General features: G+C 35.5%; 1 protein-coding gene across 1 annotated transcript in view; it reads right to left on the bottom strand.

Annotated features, from left to right (window-relative positions):
* LOC100376805 (KICSTOR complex protein SZT2-like) overlaps nucleotides 1–21,211 on the bottom strand; it is a 140,314-nt gene that overhangs the window by 52,129 nt on the left and 66,974 nt on the right. The window contains exons 27-44 of the mRNA XM_085503501.1: nucleotides 20,187–20,430; nucleotides 19,270–19,396; nucleotides 18,846–19,148; nucleotides 18,354–18,585; nucleotides 17,368–17,455; nucleotides 17,057–17,242; nucleotides 14,389–15,463; nucleotides 11,246–11,390; nucleotides 9,839–9,932; nucleotides 8,420–8,558; nucleotides 7,872–8,024; nucleotides 5,948–6,056; nucleotides 5,684–5,751; nucleotides 4,797–4,846; nucleotides 3,824–3,956; nucleotides 2,527–2,651; nucleotides 1,821–2,079; nucleotides 785–961 (exon numbers count right to left, since the gene is read on the bottom strand). Of these exons, the coding sequence (XP_085359627.1) occupies nucleotides 785–961; nucleotides 1,821–2,079; nucleotides 2,527–2,651; nucleotides 3,824–3,956; nucleotides 4,797–4,846; nucleotides 5,684–5,751; nucleotides 5,948–6,056; nucleotides 7,872–8,024; nucleotides 8,420–8,558; nucleotides 9,839–9,932; nucleotides 11,246–11,390; nucleotides 14,389–15,463; nucleotides 17,057–17,242; nucleotides 17,368–17,455; nucleotides 18,354–18,585; nucleotides 18,846–19,148; nucleotides 19,270–19,396; nucleotides 20,187–20,430 (3,707 nt within the window). The remainder of the gene's footprint in view (nucleotides 1–784; nucleotides 962–1,820; nucleotides 2,080–2,526; nucleotides 2,652–3,823; nucleotides 3,957–4,796; nucleotides 4,847–5,683; nucleotides 5,752–5,947; nucleotides 6,057–7,871; nucleotides 8,025–8,419; nucleotides 8,559–9,838; nucleotides 9,933–11,245; nucleotides 11,391–14,388; nucleotides 15,464–17,056; nucleotides 17,243–17,367; nucleotides 17,456–18,353; nucleotides 18,586–18,845; nucleotides 19,149–19,269; nucleotides 19,397–20,186; nucleotides 20,431–21,211) is intronic.

Consider the following 21,211-nt stretch of genomic DNA (forward strand, 5'->3'; position numbering starts at 1 on the left):
GGACCAGTATGGGATTGGATCAACCTCCATGGAATACAAACACCATACCTTCATGCTCACTGGGCCACTATGGGATTGGATCAACCTCCATGGAATACAAACACCATACCTTCATGCTCACTGGGCCAGTACGGGATTGGATCAACCTCTATGGAATACAAACACCATACCTTCATGCTCACTGGACCAGTATGGGATTGGATCAACCTCCATGGAATACAAACACCATACCTTCATGCTCACTGGGCCACTATGGGATTGGATCAACCTCCATGGAATACAAACACCATACCTTCATGCTCACTGGGCCACAATGGGATTGGATCAACCTCCATGGAATACAAACACCATACCTTCATGCTCACTGGGCCAGTATGGGATTGGATCAACCTCCATGGAATACAAACACCATACCTTCATGCTCACTGGCCAGTATGGGATTGGATCAATCTCCATGGAATACAAACACCATACCTTCATGCTCACTGGGCCAGTATGGGATTGGATCAACCTCCATGGAATACAAACACAATACATTCATGCATACCTTGCAATATCTTGTAATAACACAGAATATGCATACCACATTTTCCATATCAGCCACACACGCAAGTTTGTCGTCAAGTGTCATATTTTAATGATCTAGCTCATAATAAATTAAATTTTTGTCCTAGATTTGCATTTTTTTGGCGATGCAGCTTTTCTTCAAGCAATTACAAAACATGTTACTCATACGATTGTTTTAGAAATACAAATGAAGGAAAGATATTAATTTTAAACTTACCCGGTGCTTTCCTGTCTTGTGAAGGTTCTGGAAAATACTGATCAACACTAGTGTACAGTTCAAATTGTGACGAAGTTATGGGGTCTGATTGTGTTTCAACCATTGGCCTAGGGCTACTTATAATATTGACTGTGTTTTCAACACCGTCTATCATTGACAGGCCAATACAAGCCAGACCTAAAAATAAAACAGTTATGAAAATTTGAAAGGTAACAAGGTTACAAAGCTTGTAACTTGAGTATTTTGAGGGCACCTAATATCTAGACCAAAATTTAAGAAAGATATTTTGAAATAGTGAAGAAAATATTAAAGCCATCACCTAAATGACCTTGTCAGCAGTTGGCCATTTTTGATCAGATGACAAAATTATTGTATGTGCATGTGTATGTCTAAAACAGAATTTGTCAAAAAGAAAATGCCTGACAGTCAGCCATTTTGAGTTGAATTTACAGATCAAAGTGGTATAAAACAACTATTAAAAATAAAGTAAATGAGCTAACACATGACTAGTATATGGATAGGATATGTCAATATCACCACATGTGCATATGTGTGAGTTTTGAAGAGAGCGAAGACCAGAGGCCTGAGAACGCTTGTAAATACCCTCACACAACATAACATGTTTTTCCACTTTTACTGATTGACAGCTTATGCATTCTCTGTTCAGTACAGATGGAAAACCATGTGAGAGAGTTTACGAGCATTAACAGTCCTCGAGTTTGAAATGCCTGCGCAATTAGTATATCGACAAATTAGGCCTAAGGACTGTCGACAGTCTAACCCTTATATGTTATAAATCCTTTCTAAATCCCATTTTTAGTACTGTAAAATCTGTATTAAAAACCACGACTTCTATTAAAATGGTACATGTACAATGCAACAGAAGGTATGCAGCTTCTATTAAAGTATCTACACATATGAGAATTAATAAATTTTTGGTTCTCAATTATTCAAAAATAATTGGTGCGACTTCTATTAGGGATGCGGCTTCTAATACAGATTTTATGGTACACATCAAGTGTATCAACAATCTGACCTTTTCCACCATCAGAATGTGGTCTGTGATATATGAACACATGTTTTTCCGGTATTTCTTGATCAGTGTGTCTTTTCTCCTTCATGGAAAAGGCCTGAAAGTGATTTTCTGGATTACCATCCAAGTACTTTGGGTGATGAAGGAATTGTTGTAAATTCTGACGTAAGTAGTACCCAATAGCATACATTTGAGATGACCAATACTGAGGTACAATAAAATAGATACAGGTTGTAGGGGCTTCACCACGGGGCTGAATAAACTGCAAATGAAAACAAATAAACAATAGATACTTAGCTTTTACACAATTAATACATAAATTGTAATTTTTGTCACTTCTACAAAATGTTGTCTTCATCAAAGTGTGAATGTTTTATGTTTCTTAAATTATGCATATACATTTTCCAATGCACTTTCAAGGTTTATGCGCATCGAAGATTTTCAAATATTCAGTCATTTTCTTTAAAAATTACCTATCTTGGCACTATTTTAGGGTACAAAAAGGTCACACATCCTGGCACTTTTTTAGGGTACAAAAAGGTCACACATCCTGGCACTTTTTTAGGGTACAAAAAGGTCACACATCCTGGCACTTTTTTAGGGTACAAAAAACATTCCAAAAAAAAATTTGTCAATTTGGTTCAAAATTACCAAAAATTAATGAAAAGGCATAAAAATTTTAAATTTGTGTAGACTTGATGAAATATACCTGTACATCGGCTGATGCAAGTTTACACAATGGATTCCTTTCCATCATCATAGCTATCACATCAAGTGTAGACTCATCAAGTCGATTCTTTAAAACTTCTACCAAATCCTTACTGATCTCAGAACCTAAATTAAGTACATAATCAAACAATTAGCAAGACCATGAAAAACAAATCAATTTATGACATGACACAGTCCCTGTGGTAAATACAATATTACTATTGAAATGAGTCAGCCAAATCAAAAGATTGAAAAACATTGTAAAATAACTGCATACATTCAATTTTGAACTTCAAAGGCTATTAGTATTATATTTCACACCGAAATATTGGTGCAAAATTTTGGACATTTTATTTCTATATAATATATACCATAAATTCTCTAATTTGGGGATCTTTTTTTAAACATTTCAATCATTCCTAATGCCTAAAGTGTCTAATTTAGGTTTTTCATAGTCACTGATGCTTATTCAAGAGTACAATGTTCATTGTGGCTAGCATGAATTAGCATGAACATTCGACAATGAACTGTTATCACCATAAAAAGTGTTAAATTCAACTTCATTGCTCAGTTTATCTTTCGAAAACTACTAATTTCTTGATTTAAAACAAATTAATGCAGTTTTCTCATCAAAATCAATGGCAAAAAAATGGTACTACAACATCGGTAAATATCTTTCATGTTACGTTTGTCATGAGGTCATGCCATGGTAATTTGAACACATTTGAACTATCCAGCATTCTGATTGGTCAATTAGTGACTTCTTTGAATAATTTCAGATTCAACTTAATGACATGGCAGATATCGTACTGCACCAAGCACTTGCATGCAACTGAAAACATTCGCTTAAGATGAAACTTAGTTGCATTTCATACAATTCAACCAATTTATTTTTTGTACATTATTATAGTCACTACTGAGTAATAATATACAATTGCAACACCTTGAAATGAAGTATGTTATTCACTAGTGGAATACAGCATGACCAGATTGCACTTACAACACTGTGATCATTTTCTACATTTGCATTCATGTTTGTCTTGATTTGAAACTTCTTTTAATTATACTTTTTTAAAACCAATGCATACTAATTAAAGTATGTTTTATTACGTAGAAATACCAACATTTTTCACTCTTCATTGACGCCTAAATTAGAGATTTTACGGTACATTAGCAGATGATAACAGAATGCCCATATATGGAGAATGGTTTACAGTACTATAGCAGAGTCACTTGATTAGACGAACAGACATTGTCAAGACATGGATGGCTGTACATATTCTCAAAGCTTAACTTACTGGCCTCTGTGATACCATGGACATCTATTTTAATACTTTCACAAACTTCTTTTGATAACGAACTTGTCCTAGAAGTCACAGAAATAGTGTCCAATCCAGAATCTCTCACAGATGGGCGTCTACTACCATTTACCTTGCAATACAAAATAATTAGATAATTATCAACAGAGATCAGTTAATAATGTATTATGGGTAATTTGAGATGATCAAATGTGGGACTTGCATTGAAGTAAATTTTGGAAATATTAAACAAGCAGCCTCTCAGCTGAGATAGCTCCATTGTTAGCAATGTATATTTCAATAAAAGAATTGGAGATATCATCACCATATGAACAAGTTTGAGAGAGGGATACATTGTACGATCTGCTGAGGTCAAAGGTAAGTGATGCAATATAATAGTTATAGAGGTCAAAGGTAACAGTTGCAACATGGTGGTTCAAAAAAGGTCAAAGGCGAGTGTCATAAGTGGTTATGTAGAGGTCAAAGGTGAGAGTTGTAACATGCCAGTTCTGAAAAGATCAAAGGTGAGCATTGTATTGGTTCTGCAGAGGTCAAAGGTGAAAGTTGCAACATTAAGGTTAGGTTAGGCATGGAGGTAAACAAAAAAGAATTCACAGCAAAGCTTAGATCAAAGGTAGCAGGATGATCGTCAAGGTAAGGTCAAGCATGGTATGCATTGTGGGTAAGGTCAGGAATGGTATGCATTGTGGAGCTAAGGTCAAGCGTGGTATGCATTGTGGGTAAGGTCAAAGGTGGTATGCATTGTGGGTAAGGTCAAGGGTAGTATGCATTGTGTGTAAGGTCAAGGGTTGTATGCATTGTGGGTAAGGTCAAGCGTGGTATGCATTGTGGGTAAGGTCAAGCATGGTATGCATTGTGGGTAAGGTCAAGCATGGTATGCATTGTGGGTAAGGTCAAGGGTGGTATGCATTGTGGGTAAGGTCAAGGGTAGTATGCATTGTGGGTAACTTACAGAAAGTTGATCATCAGGAACCAATGACATTAGGGATGATGCTTTGGATACTGCAAAAAAACAGAGGATGCTATTACAAAAATCATGGCAAGCTTTTGTTTACAGTCTGTCAATCATCTTTGACCTTTAAGCATCTGCTTTACTGATTGGCTAAGAATGACATCACTACTAGTGTTTCATCTTTGAGGTCAAGTCAACATTGTTTTCTTATCAGACTAGATGATAATCAATCATGGTGAAAGTTATAATTCAGCAAGTTCCGGCAGTTGGAATGTCTCACTATATGGATATCGTGGTGGGCTTGAAATAGGAAGATTTTTATCTTTCTAATGAAATGCAAAAAATTGGCAGTCTTCAGCGTGACATTTATGGATTCGCAAGCTGCTACCAAATATTTCATGAAGCCAAAATAACATGATTTCAACAACTCTCTAGGCACGGGTTGCTACAATATTGCAACATTGGTTTCATTGTCGATGACGCTAAATCCGAACGAGTGTGACACTTGCTTCATGGCTCTTGTTGCTGTAAGATTTGCTTGAATCGTTTCTAAGGAAGCACAAACCAAACAACCGGCCTTTTTCACAGCCACAACATATTTCAAATATGCTTTAATATACATTTTTGTAGACTTGCTTTCACATTCACCATTTGTTGTACTTAATGGACAATTATTTTTCAATTTTTTTTATCAGAATCACAACAGACTGCAAGGAAGTCAACTGTTAATACAATGAATAAAAATTAGAATGACCTAGAATTAGAATGGATTTAATCTGATTGGCCGGATATACAGTGTGCTATGAACAGCATTTTTCTACCAGTGTTACACCGTAAAATTTCCAAAACATCTATGCTCTTAAATGAAAGATGACAACACTTCTTACCACTATCAGACTTGGGTGAGAGAGGAACATGTGCAGGATATACACTGGTGTTATCTGACTCGTATAATCTGAGTGGAATAAAAACAAAATCAAAAACATTAAAAAACATACTGAAATGGATGCATACAATCAGTACTCAAGTTTTAGTAATCTCTTCTCAATTAATTCTTGAATTCTTACAGTCTAATTTTTGTTTTTGTTTTAATCTACTAAAGATGAAACATATTTGTGCATCACATTTCTTGCAGAATGAGGATTCCTTACCGTAGATAGAAGACATTATTTCCTTTCGTCTCTTTGTACACAAACATGTTTTTTCTATTACTGACTGCCAAATTTAATTGGTGGAGAATGGTTCTAACAGCCTGGATACCTAAATACAAAACAAATTATGAACATAAAAATAACAAGCCATGCATGGCACAGTGCCCGTTATTAAATTTAAGATATATAGTTTTGTTTATAGTAATATATATTTTGAACATAAACATGTCAGAGATATGGATCTATAGATCTTGTCCATATTGAGAGATATTGCTTAGGAACACCATTAGTTAAAACAAAATGGCCAACGAATGAAATCCATCCATAAACGACCAAGATCCGGTTCTGGAATGCCAGAAATGTTTTTGATGTTTTTTTTAGCACAAAAATGGACACTATATTGAATCCGATCATCAAACCAATACATCTGTATATCTACAATATGTTGTATAATGAATAAATACAATTTGAAACAAAATATGTCAGAGATATGGCACTAGAACCGCATTCTTTAAAACAAAATATGTCAGAGATATGGCACTAGAACCGCATTCTTTAAAACAAAATATGTCAGAGATATGGCACTAGAACCGCATTCTTTAAAACAAAATATGTCAGAGATATGGCACTAGAACCGCATTCTTTAAAACAAAATATGTCAGAGATATGGCACTAGAACCGCATTCTTTAAAACAAAATATGTCAGAGATATGGCACTAGAACCGCATTCTTTAAAACAAAATATGTCAGAGATATGGCACTAGAACCGCATTCTTTAAAACAAAATATGTCAGAGATATGGCACTAGAACCGCATTCTTTAAAACAAAATATGTCAGAGATATGGCACTAGAACCGCATTCTTTAAAACAAAATATGTCAGAGATATGGCACTAGAACCGCATTCTTTAAAACAAAATATGTCAGAGATATGGCACTAGAACCGCATTCTTTAAAACAAAATATGTCAGAGATATGGCACTAGAACCGCATTCTTTAAAACAAAATATGTCAGAGATATGGCACTAGAACCGCATTCTTTAAAACAAAATATGTCAGAGATATGGCACTAGAACCGCATTCTTTAAAACAAAATATGTCAGAGATATGGCACTAGAACCGCATTCTTTAAAACAAAATATGTCAGAGATATGGCACTAGAACCGCATTCTTTAAAACAAAATATGTCAGAGATATGGCACTAGAACCGCATTCTTTAAAACAAAATATGTCAGAGATATGGCACTAGAACCGCATTCTTTAAAACAAAATATGTCAGAGATATGGCACTAGAACCGCATTCTTTAAAACAAAATATGTCAGAGATATGGCACTAGAACCGCATTCTTTAAAACAAAATATGTCAGAGATATGGCACTAGAACCGCATTCTTTAAAACAAAATATGTCAGAGATATGGCACTAGAACCGCATTCTTTAAAACAAAATATGTCAGAGATATGGCACTAGAACCGCATTCTTTAAAACAAAATATGTCAGAGATATGGCACTAGAACCGCATTCTTTAAAACAAAATGGTCACCAGTTGGCAATTTTGAATCCAATCTGGAAAAAGCAATGGCGTACATCAAGCTCCCATAATGCCCTATGGCGTACATCAAGCTCCCATAATGCCCTATGGCGTACATCAAGCTCCCATAATGCCCTATGGCGTACATCAAGCTCCCATAATGCCCTATGGCGTACATCAAGCTCCCATAATGCCCTATGTATGTACCAAGTTTGAACAAAATCCATCTGTAAACAGTCGAGATTTGTTGGTTTATTCATCTACGCTATGTTGATAATCTCATAAAATATATGAATCCAAACAGTGTTGCTATTGTTACCAAAGTTTATGACACATGCACACGCAGACACATACAATAGAGTTTGTCACACATTACACATGCATGCTGTTTTCACCTCGTGATGGTCCCATTCGAGTAGTTCCACTTTTAAGTCTTGGATGTACTGCTATGTGAGTCTGCCATTTGCACTCACAAGCGAAATGACCAGGACTGAATTTCATAGTGTCCATTAGATAGCCCTTGTTAGCTTGGTAGGAATCAACTAAATCTGAAAAAGAACACAAATATAAATTTAGTAAATCTACCTGTAATACAGTTAGTGGTGTGCCAATCTCAAAAGTGAATCCAACTGTTTTGGAGGTTCAGCCCTTTGATGCCACTCACAATTGACAATAAACTACTCATGTTTTGAAGTTCTGAATGATAATTTTGGATATTTTTAGCTTTTTGTTTGTTTGTATTTTCTCATTTGTTGCATCATTCTATCCTTCCTTAGGGTTGTTATGTATCACCACTTTAAGTTACAATATTGTCATGGCAATGAACGTGTTCCTATTTTTCACATCCAACCCAGTACTTGGGTTTGGACACCCAGCACTTGGATATGGAAGATGTAAAATAAAGTTATACAGCATGTACCAGGTATTTTACAGCAAACTATACCTTCTAGATCTGACTTGCTTCTTGGCATTCCACCTGGTAATGTCAAGAAATTATCCTGTTTCCAGGCATCTTCATCACTTTCAGCCACTAGTAACGGATTACAGATCCTTGTATCATTCAAATCCTGCAACAGCATCATCTGGAACACAGACAAAACTTTACATTGTATTAATCTACTAATTACAAATCAACTAATACAATGTACATACATCTCTATTAAACAACATAGCTTGTCAACTGAACACATTCTCTATTTGTATTACAATGACAACATGCATTAAATAAGCACAGAATATGACATTGCAATTCAGAGGAAAAATAACACAGTTTAGCACTAGATATTTTAAGCAGAAATATTAATTCATAAAAAGTCCATAGCAATAACACACTGACTACTTGTTATACTAACTAATAGGCATGAATTGATTATTTATTATTGTGGTACATAGGAGCTTACTTGATTTACCATCTTACAAGTAATGTGGATAGCTTACCTGATTTACCATCTTACAAGTAATGTGGATAGCTTACCTGATTTACCAACTTACAAGTAATGTGGATAGCTTACCTGATTTACCATCTTACAAGTAATGTGGATAGCTTACCTGATTTACCATCTTACAAGTAATGTGGATAGCTTACCTGATTTACCATCTTACAAGTAATGTGGATAGCTTACCTGATTTACCAACTTACAAGTAATGTGGATAGCTTACCTGATTTACCATCTTACAAGTAATGTGGATAGCTTACCTGATTTACCATCTTACAAGTAATGTGGATAGCTTACCTGATTTACCATCTTACAAGTAATGTGGATAGCTTACCTGATTTACCATCTTACAAGTAATGTGGATAGCTTACCTGATTTACCAACTTACAAGTAATGTGGATAGCTTACCTGATTTACCATCTTACAAGTAATGTGGATAGCTTACCTGATTTACCATCTTACAAGTAATGTGGATAGCTTACCTGATTTACCATTTTACAAGTAATGTGGAAAGCTTACCTGATTTACCATCTTACAAGTAATGTGGATAGCTTACCTGATTTACCATCTTACAAGTAATGTGGATAGCTTACCTGATTTACCATCTTACAAGTAATGTGGATAGCTTACCTGATTTACCATCTTACAAGTAATGTGGATAGCTTACCTGATTTACCATCTTACAAGTAATGTGGATAGCTTACCTGATTTACCATCTTACAAGTAATGTGGAAAGCTTACCTGATTTACCATCTTACAAGTAATGTGGATAGCTTACCTGATTTACCATCTTACAAGTAATGTGGATAGCTTACCTGATTTACCATTTTACAAGTAATGTGGAAAGCTTACCTGATTTACCATCTTACAAGTAATGTGGATAGCTTACCTGATTTACCATCTTACAAGTAATGTGGATAGCTTACCTGATTTACCATCTTACAAGTAATGTGGATAGCTTTCTTCACATTTTCATAAACCTTCAACAGGGTTTCGAGTTTATCACTATCACCACTATCTCTGTAGAAAAAGAGAATAATAACAATTTCTTATGTTGTTCTTTTACCGACTACTCTGATCAAGAGCACATGACATTGACATAAATTTATTACACAAGCAGAAAATAATAATATACAGTGAAAAACAAATAATACATTTTCAAACATGGAAAGCTTTCTTAAAAAATCGGTTTTGAGGTTGTGTTTAAAATTGATTAGCCATCCTGAACTCAACTGGAAACATGATTGACCATCCTGAACTCAACTTGACACGTGATTGGGCATCCTGGACTCAACTGGACACATGATTGGCCATCCTGAATTCAACTGGACACATAATTGGCTATCCTTAACTCAACTTGACACATGATTGGCCATCCTGAATTCAACTGGACACATGATTGGCCATTCTGAAATCAACTGGATAGATGACTGGGTATTATGAAATCAGCTTAATACATGATTGGCAATCCTGAACTCAACTCAACACATGATTGGCCCTTCTGAAATCAACTTGACACATGATTGGCCATTCTGAACTCAACTTGACACATGATTTGCCCTTCTGAAATCAACTTAACACATGATTGGCCATTCGGAAATCAACTTGACACATGATTGGCAATCCTGAATTCAACTTGACATATGATTGGCCCTTCTGAAATCAACTTGACACATGATTGGTCATCCTGAATTCAACTGGACACATGATTGGATATTCTGAAATCAACTTGACACATGATTGGGCATTCTGAACTCAACTTGACACATGATTGGCCCTTCTGAATTCAACTTGACACATGATTGGCCATCCTTAACTCAACCTGACAGATGATTGGCCATCCTGAATTCAACTGGATAGATGACTGGGTATTATGAAATCAGCTTAATACATGATTGGCCATCCTGAACTCAACTCAATACATGATTGGCCCTTCTGAAATCAACTTGACACATGATTGGCTATTCTGAACTCAACTTGACACATGATTTGCCCTTCTTAAATCAACTTGACACATGGTTGGCCATCCTTAACTCAACCTGACACATAATTGGCCATCCTGAATTCAACTGGATACATGATTGGGTATTATGAAATCATCTTGATACATGATTGGCCATCCGTAACTCAACTTGACACATGATTGGCCATCCTGAATTCAAATGTATAGATGACTGGGTAATATGAAATCAGCTTGATACATGATTGGTCACCCTGAACTCAACTTTACACATGATTGGCTCTTCTAAAATCAACTTGACACATGATTGGCCATTCTGAAATCAACTTGACACATAATTGGCTATTGCATTTTGTACAATATATTACCCTACCTTGTGTGGAAGAACACATCTACTTTGACATCATGAATTTTCATAATCAACCAAAATTCAGGCATTCGTGATTGGAACTGTTCTGTATCAGTCAAAGACATCAGTCGTCCATCACTATCATTATCACTGGACCCACCATCATACGCTGCATATATGGAAAGAATAAAGACATTAAGATGCATATATCTATCAGTTAAATGTAAATTAAGTATTAACTTTCACAGGACCACTAATATTGTTCATCAATAAGGCTAACTCTACTGATATTAACACTTGAAAGACAACAAACCTTCTTCATTAAGGCTAACTCTACTGATATTCACACTTGGAGGACAACTAAGCTTCTTCATTAAGGCTAACTCTACTGATATTAACACTTGGAAGACAACTAACCTTCTTCATTTAAGCTAACTCTACTGATATTAACACTTGGAAGACAACTAACCTTCTTCATTTAAGCTAACTCTACTGATATTAACGCTTGGAAGACAACTAAGCTTCTTCATTAAGGCTAACTCTACTGATATTAACACTTATAATACGACTAAGCTTCTTCATTAGGGCTAACTCTACTGATATTAACACTTGGAAGACAACTAACCTTCATTTAAGCTAACTCTACTGATATTAACGCTTGGAAGACAACTAAGCTTCTTCATTAAGGCTAACTCTACTGATATTAACACTTATAATACGACTAAGCTTCTTCATTAGGGCTAACTCTACTGATATTAACTCTTGGAAGACAACTAACATTCTCCATTTAGGCTAACTCTACTAATATTAAGTCTTGGAAGACAACTAACATTCTCCATTTAAGCTAACTCTACTGATATTAACACTTGAAAGACAACAAACCTTCTTCATTAAGGATAACTCTACTGATATTAACACTTATAATACGACTAAGCTTCTTCATTAGGGCTAACTCTACTGATATTAACTCTTGGAAGACAACTAACATTCTCCATTTAGGCTAACTCTACTAATATTAAGTCTTGGAAGACAACTAACATTCTCCATTTAAGCTAACTCTACTGATATTAACACTTGAAAGACAACAAACCTTCTTCATTAAGGCTAACTCTACTGATATTCACACTTGGAGGACAACTAAGCTTCTTCATTAAGGCTAACTCTACTGATATTAACACTTAGAAGACAACTAACCTTCTTCATTTAAGCTAACTCTACTGATATTAACACTTGGAAGACAACTAACCTTCTTCATTTAAGCTAACTCTACTGATATTAACGCTTGGAAGACAACTAAGCTTCTTCATTAAGGCTAACTCTACTGATATTAACACTTATAATACGACTAAGCTTCTTCATTAGGGCTAACTCTACTGATATTAACACTTGGAAGACAACTAACCTTCATTTAAGCTAACTCTACTGATATTAACGCTTGGAAGACAACTAAGCTTCTTCATTAAGGCTAACTCTACTGATATTAACACTTATAATACGACTAAGCTTCTTCATTAAGGCTAACTCTACTGATATCAACACTTGGAAGGCAACAAAGTTTCTTCATTAAGGCTAGCTCTACTGATATTAACACTTATAATCAGACTAAGCTTCTTCATTAGGGCTAACTCTACTGATATTAACTCTTGAAAGACAACTAACCTTCTTCATTAAGGCTAACTCTACTGATATTCACACTTGGAAGACAACTAAGCTTCTTCATTAAGGCTAACTCTACAGATATTAACACTTGGAAGACAACTAACCTTCTTCATTTAAGCCAACTCTACTGATATTAACACTTGGAAGACAACTAACCTTCTTCATTTAAGCTAACTCTACTGATATTAACACTTGGAAGACAACTAACCTTCTTCATTTAAGCTAACTCTACTGATATTAACACTTGGAAGACAACTAACCTTCTTCATTTAAGCTAACTCTACTGATATTAACGCTTGGAAGACAACTAACCTTCTTCATTAAGGCTAACTCTACTGATATTCACACTTGGAGGACAACTAAGCTTCTTCATTAAGGCTAACTCTACTGATATTCACACTTGGAGGACAACTAAGCTTCTTCATTAAGGCTAACTCTACTGATATTAACACTTGGAAGACAACTAACCTTCTTCATTTAAGCTAACTCTACTGATATTAACACTTGGAAGACAACTAACCTTCTTCATTTAAGCTAACTCTACTGATATTAACGCTTGAAAGACAACTAACCTTCTTCATTAAGGCTAACTCTACTGATATTCACACTTGAAGGACAACTAAGCTTCTTCATTAAGGCTAACTCTACTGGTATTAACACTTGGAAGACAACTAACCTTCTTCATTTAAGCTAACTCTACTGATATTAACACTTGGAAGACAACTAACCTTCTTCATTTAAGCTAACTCTACTGATATTAACGCTTGGAAGACAACTTAGCTTCTTCATTAGGGCTAACTCTACTGATATTAACTCTTGGACGACAACTAACCTTCTTCATTAAAGCTAACTCTACTGATATTCACACTTGGAAGACAACTAACTTTCTCCATTAAGGCTAACTCTACTGATATCAACACTTGGAAGACAACTAACCTTCTCCATTAAGGCTAACTCTACTGATATTCACACTTAGAAGACAACTAACCTTCTTCATTAAGGCTAACTCTACTGATATCAACACTTAGAAGGCAACAAAGTTTCTTCATTAAGGCTAGCTCTACTGATATTAACACTTATAATACGACTAAGCTTCTTCATTAGGGCTAACTCTACTGATATTAACTCTTGGAAGACAACTAACATTCTCCATTTAGGCTAAATCTACTAATATTAAGTCTTGGAAGACAACTAACATTCTCCATTTAAGCTAACTCTACTGATATTAACTCTTGAAAGACAACTAACCTTCTTCATTAAGGCTAACTCTACTGATATTCACACTTGGAGGACAACTAAGCTTCTTCATTAAGGCTAACTCTACTGATATTAACACTTGGAAGACAACTAACCTTCTTCATTAAGGCTAACTCCACTGATATTAACTCTTGAAAGACAACTAAGCTTCTTCATTTAAGCTAACTCTACTGATATTAACACTTGGAAGACAACTAAACTTCTTCATTAAGGCTAACTCTACTGATATTAACTCTTAGAAGACAACTAACCTTTTTCATCATCATTAAGACTAACTCTACTGGCATTAACACTTGTAAGACCACTAGACACCGTTGAGAACACGCTAGGTTGTCTGCGATGATGTTTACTCCCTCCAGAAGATGTTAGTGAGTCTGGCGCTTCAACTCCCACTTCTGATGAAATCGTTGAGGTAACAGAAGGAGATGCTGGCAGGTTTGTCCCTGCAGGTGTCCCTGGGTGCATGATTTCTTCTTGTAATCTACTAGGAATAGAAGATGGAGGAATTAAGACAACCTCAGATTCAGAGAACTCTTGTTCTCCAGACATTTCTGAAACCTCTGCTGTTGTGTTAGATGATTTAATTACATCATTTGCACTATCACTGTGCAGTTTATCTCGCAGAGCATTCAATTCTGAATCAACAGGATTCTCTTTAAGCTTATTGTCATTTTGTTCACAATGAGTTTCATCTTTTTCCTGTGCATTTGAAGTGTCTTCTTCCTGCAGCTCAGGTTCATGTGCAAGGTCTCCTCCACACTCTTCTGATAATACTTGTATTGAAGTTTCACTGCTGTTATCTTCAACAGGATTTATGTAATTTGTCTCTGTATTGCTTTCCTTATCAATTTGCTCTGTCATCTCCAACATACAAACTTCTTTCTTAGCAATATCAGTTCCTATTTCATTTTCATTTTTAATATTAATGACACTCTCTCTATCATTTTTTGCTAGTTCTTCTGTCGTTCTCTTTGCATTGTCCATTTCGTTTATTCTTAGTGGTTTAATCTCACTTGAACTTTGACTTTGGTCCAATCTTAACTCTGTTGAGTTTTGACTCTGGTCCAAACTAAACTCTGTCGAGTTTTGACTCTGGTCCAATCCTAACTCTGTTGAGACAAGGTTCATTGAAGAAAGCTCCAAGTCATGATTAAGCAGATTTTCTCTACTCAAAGCCACAGCAGCGTCTTGTAAGAGTCTTGTTGTTGGTGTGAACATATATAATGACTCATCCCTTATAAGATAGTAATAGTTATCTTCCTTCATTATACTGAATCCTATTAATTCTAAATTCTCAAAACAAGTCTTGTCCATTCTTCCAAACTCCTATAAAACAAATCACATATAATGAAAAAATTATCTTCCAACTATGATATCCTGCTTCTTTACCCCATTCGCATGCTGATGTCACCTTTCACAGAATAAACTTACATAATTTTTTCTCTATTTTTCCATTTTGATCAAAAATTTGTCAAAAAAATGTCAAAGCAATCAAACTGGTGGTGGTTATCAAAATTATGTCAACAACTTTTTTTTTACCAAAAATTATGATAACATTTGCTAAATATATAGAAAACTGATGATATCACTGTGAAATGTGACTAATGTGACAGTCATTAGTCATTTCTAGAAGATGTAAATAGCATTTATAACCAAAATTATAAAAATATTAAATAAAATTAGAGAATTAAAATTAGTATCATGAAACAAACAAATCTGACAGGGGTTCACCAAACTACATTTGAAGAAAGTATAAACCCCATACTGTTGGAGTTTTTCAAGAAGTCGAAAATGTAAATAGCTCTGCTTTGTTGACTTTATTGACAGCTGAGTTAAATAGTCTGTAACAACATTTTGGTATCGATATGATATATGCGTCTTAATGTCTTTGTTCTTTCCATATTTGCAGCATATGATGGTGGGTCCAGTGATAGTGATAGTAATGGACGACTGATGTCTTTGACTGATACAGAACGGTTCCAATCACGAATGCCTGAATTTTGGTTGATTATGAAAATTCATGATGACAAAGTAGATGTGTTCTTTCACACAAGGTAGGGTAGTATATTGTACAAAATGCAGAGTAGCCAATTATTTGTCAAGTTGATTTCAGAATGGCCAATCATGTGTCAAGTTGATTTTAGAAGGGCCAATCATGTATCAAGCTGATTTCATAATACCCAGTCATCTATTCAGTTGAGTTAAGGATAGCCAATCATGTGTCAAGTTGAGTTAAGGATGACCAATCATGTGTCCAGTTGAATTCAGGATGGCCAATCATGTGTCAAGTTGATTTCAGACTGGCAAATCATGTGTCAAGTTGAGTTAAGGATAGCCAATTATTTGTCCAGTTGAATTCAGGATGGCCAATCATGTGTCAGGTTGAGTTAAGGGTGGCCAATCTTGTGTCAGGTTGAGTTAAGGATGGCCAATCATGTGTCCAGTTGAATTCAGGATAGCCAATCATGTGTCAAGTTGATTTCAGGATGGCCAATCATGTGTCAAGTTGATTTCAGGATGGCCAATCATGTGTCAAGTTGATTTCAGGATGGCCAATCATGTGTCAAGTTGATTTCAGGATGGCCAATCATATGTTAAGTTGATTTCAGGATGGCCAATCATGTGTCAAGTTCACCAAATTACATTCCTAGAAAGTATAAACCTAATACTGTTGGAGTTTTTTAAAAAGTCGAAAATGTAAATAGCTCTGCTTTGTTGACTTTATTGACAGCTGAGTTAAAAAGTCTGAAACATCATTTTGGTTGGTAAAGTTATAGCATCCATAGTGTTAAGAAAAAATTCAGGAAATATGAAATTCCTTAAACTTCTATAAGACAGTAAATGGTGAGAAAGAAATACAAATTTAAATATGTGACAACAACTCTTAGCTTGTAATGAATGAGAGAAACACATTAAAACCTCAATAAACTTGTCCCGACTGTGTTCAGCACCAAATACAAAGTGTAGAGGGACTTTCTCTGCTTTACAAGTTGCTTTCGCAGTTGATCCTGTTACATGAATAGCCACCATATCCAATGTCGTAGCATTTATAGGTGATATCAAACGTTTTGCAGATGCAATCTCATCTTTCATTAGCCATTTAATCTACATTGACAATTTGAAAAAAAAAGGTATTAAAAATATGGTGTGATTTATACTGTGAGAAAATACACAGATAAGACCTGTAGTCATATGATGGGAGAATATGGGAATATTTCACAAAGTATTACCTGTTCAGCTGCATCTTTAACAACTTTATTCTGAGCAGCTGGTAATATACTAAGTGGATCCATTGACAATGATCCAAGAGGATACACACTGCAAATGAAACATAATGAGACCTATTGATATCAAATAAAAACAACACAGGTGACCTTGCAGTCAGTAGAGCTCTGCTGTAATTGACAAGTGCAGAGGGCAGTGGCAGTTACTAGGTGGATAGGAGAAGGGGAATCTATGAGAGTTTAGTAATTGTGGTAAGGTCACTCCCACCCTCACTGTTCAGTATCACCCATATAAAAACAGCAAACGTATAAACTCTGAAATGACCTTGACCTGAAAACATTGGCCCATCCAGTTCCTTTTTCCAAGACAATGTCCATTTTTCAAGCCTAGTTTACAACTGATACAGCTGTCTACTGGAGTCCATGCATTATACATAGCCCATATATAATGTATGGGAAAGTGAAAAAATCCAAAAAAATCATAACTCTGTACAAATGAAGATATCTTTCCCAAATGAAGAAACTTGAAGAGAGGGCCAGTCCATGTGTCTACATTATGAATTTCACAGAATGTGGCAGGCGGTTCTGAAGAAGAAGTAAAAAATGTGCAAAAACACACTTTCATGCCAAATTTTAAAGCAATCTGACAAGCTGTTGTGGAGAAAAACATTTTTAATCATAAACAACAAAAATATTTTCCAAAAACATATGTGATGTTTACATGTAATGTCATGAAATAAACAAATCTGACAGGGAACCATCCTAGGTAGGTTTGGTATGAATACATGTAGCAAGGCAATCCAGCTGATGGTTTTGGAGAAGAAGTTGTTTAAATGAGAAAAGTTGACGGGCGAAGTATGATGTACGACAGACGGGCAACGAAATGTGCGGACAACCCATGAACTCCGCTCGGTCATCTTAAATGAAAATGAAGCTAACAATAAGATCTATTGTTATCAATCACTGAGAATACACATTGGAGGCTAAAATACCTAGCAGACTCTGATCCGTCACTTTGTAAATGTTGATAAATGTCAGCTTCCTGTGGTGGAGTTCCAACTGGTGATGGCATACTACCAACTGATATTGTTCTCTCACTTCTCTTACGACAAGGCTCTGAATCTGAATCAACTGGTAATGTTAAACAAATGATGTCCAATGTGATTGATAAACCAGATAGATCAATATCACTGACAGGATCCTCCAAACAATCAATCAATTCGCCTGAAAAACAGAAATAATCAAGATTATCAGTGTGTGTGATCATAAACTTTATAAGGTACACTGGAAATACAAACAATACTGTACAATAATATCCATAATGGTATCAGTCAGCCATTTTTAATCAGTAACCAGTAACCCATCAAGTTTAACTAAAATCAATCCTGAAAAATTGTTGATGATGTGTTAAAATGTTGATTCTTGTGTTTTTGCACAAAAATGGCCACCAGTCCAAAACCTTTCTTAAACTGATCTTAACTTACCTAAGCAAGTAGGGAGAGAGCGTACTGACTGGCTCCTTACATTCACACCTTCTTTCACAGAGCATGAGAGATTAACAAATAATGGTGGGATATCTTGAATATGACTGCCATCTATGGACTCAAGTGAACTATTGATAGACATCTCATCATACAAGACATGCGAACTTTCACTTGTTACATCTAATCTTTTATCTTCTAAACTTACTGACACTTTCTTGGTGCTCTGATTCAGATTAAGTAGAGTTCTTGAATCAGAGTTGATTGCTGTGGTTGCTTCATCATCAAGGAATTGTATCTGTGCTACTGTAAAAAAGAAGGATTATAAAAAATTGAAGAGCAAAACAGCAAGGATGACTATGTATCATCCTCACTACATGTACTCTATCAATCAAGTTAGAATAAACTAATAATTAGAAGTCATTACCCAAATCCTTGTCACTATTCTGTCTAGAGTCTGCCATTTCTTTATTGAGCTGATCTGATGCTGCACTTGAATCTAATCCACCATCAACAAAAATATTATCTTCATCATCTTCATCATCTTCCTCTTCCTGAGAATAGGTACATGCATATAGCAAAATCATGTGCTCTGCCTACACAATTATGTGTTCTATGTGCACATTCATGTCTTCTGTGTGAACAATCATGTCTTCTGCGTGAACAATCATGTGCTCTGTGTGAACAATCATGTGCTCTGTGTGAACAATCATGTGCTCTGTGTGCACAATCAGGTGCTCTATGTGAACAATCATGTGCTCTGTGTGCACAATTATGTGTTCTATGTGCACAATCATGTGCTCTGTGTGCACAATCATGTGCTCTGTGTGCACAATCATGTACTATGTGCACAATCATGTGTTCTGTGTACAATCATGTGCTCTATGTGCACAATCATGTGCTATGTGTGCACAATTATGTGTTCTATGTGCCCAATCATGTGCTCTCTGTGCACAATCATGTGCTCTGTGTGCACAATTATGTGTTCTATGTGCCCAATCATGTGCTCTGTGTGCACAATCATGTGTTCTGTGCGAACAATCATGTGCTCTGTGTGCACAATCATGTGCTGTGTGAACAATCATGTGCTCTGTGTGCACAATCATGTGCTCTGTGTGCACAATCATGTGTTCTGTGTGAACAATCATGTGTTTTGTGTGAACAATCTTGTGCTGTGTGAACAATCATGTGCTATTTGTGAACAAACATGTGTTCTGTGTGAACAATCATGTGCTCTGTGTGAACAAACATGTGCTATGTGAACAATCATGTGCTCTGTGTGCACAATCATTTGCTCATCATGATGTAAAATTATAATTTAATGGATAATATGAGTTTACTCACAGAAAGATTTGTTTCTGCTTTTGAAGTCATGTAATAATAAATATCTGGATTTGATGGCACTGGTTTAAAATACTGCCCCCACAACAGATTAAATTTCTTCTGTATAAAGTTATGTAGACCTTCATAAGTCTCACAGACTCTACTATTTTTCAATTCAGTCAGTCGAAATCGACACATTGGTTTCTTAGCAGCACTAGATTGGTTCTTGATATCTGCATTGATGTCTTTGCCAACATCTTCAATACTATAAAAACAAACCATGCATGGCACAGTCTTAGTTAGTTATCAAATTTAAGATATATAGTTTTGTTTATAGTAATAGTTATTACACTCTAATTCACCCTTGACCCCTCCACCTGATCAATGAAAACTCAAAAGCAATAATCATGGAGCATATATGCTGAAGCGTACAATCTATGAAAACCTAAATTCCACAATTTTGTTAATAACTTTAAAGTCATTGATATTCTAAATTTGCATAATCAAACAAATCATGCGTATACTCCACTGATGCAAAGTACTTGATCAGAACATAAAAAAACTGTAACCGCTCAATCTTTAAAGCTTTCATAAAAGCTATAAAAACTGTCTATCAAATTTATTTGAACAGTCACATTATGGATATCTTCAGAATGTATTATAAGATGTAGTAATGACTAGAAGATCAACTTTAAAGATCAGACCAGGATACTGTCGCGTTGACGGAACTCATTGATTACCACTGCCAACATTACATCATATATACATCAGTGAATTTTCAAAACAGCATCATAAATTTTTGAGTCAGTAATCCTGACTAGTATGTTCCAGTACAATCTGGGACTGAGATTGAATCAGCATACTGCAAGCATTGTGAGGGAAAGTAAAGCCAAAACGACATTCAGATTGAATCAGCATACTACAAGCATTGCGAGGGAAAGTAAAGCCAAAACGACATTCAGATTGAATCAGCATACTACAAGCATTGTGAGGGAAAGTAAAGCCAAAACGACATTCAGATTGAATCAGCATACTACAAGCATTGC

This window comes from Saccoglossus kowalevskii, chromosome 9 (assembly GCF_978046115.1).
Source record: "Saccoglossus kowalevskii chromosome 9, keSacKowa6.1, whole genome shotgun sequence".
In the NCBI taxonomy this organism is placed as follows: domain Eukaryota; kingdom Metazoa; phylum Hemichordata; class Enteropneusta; family Harrimaniidae; genus Saccoglossus; species Saccoglossus kowalevskii.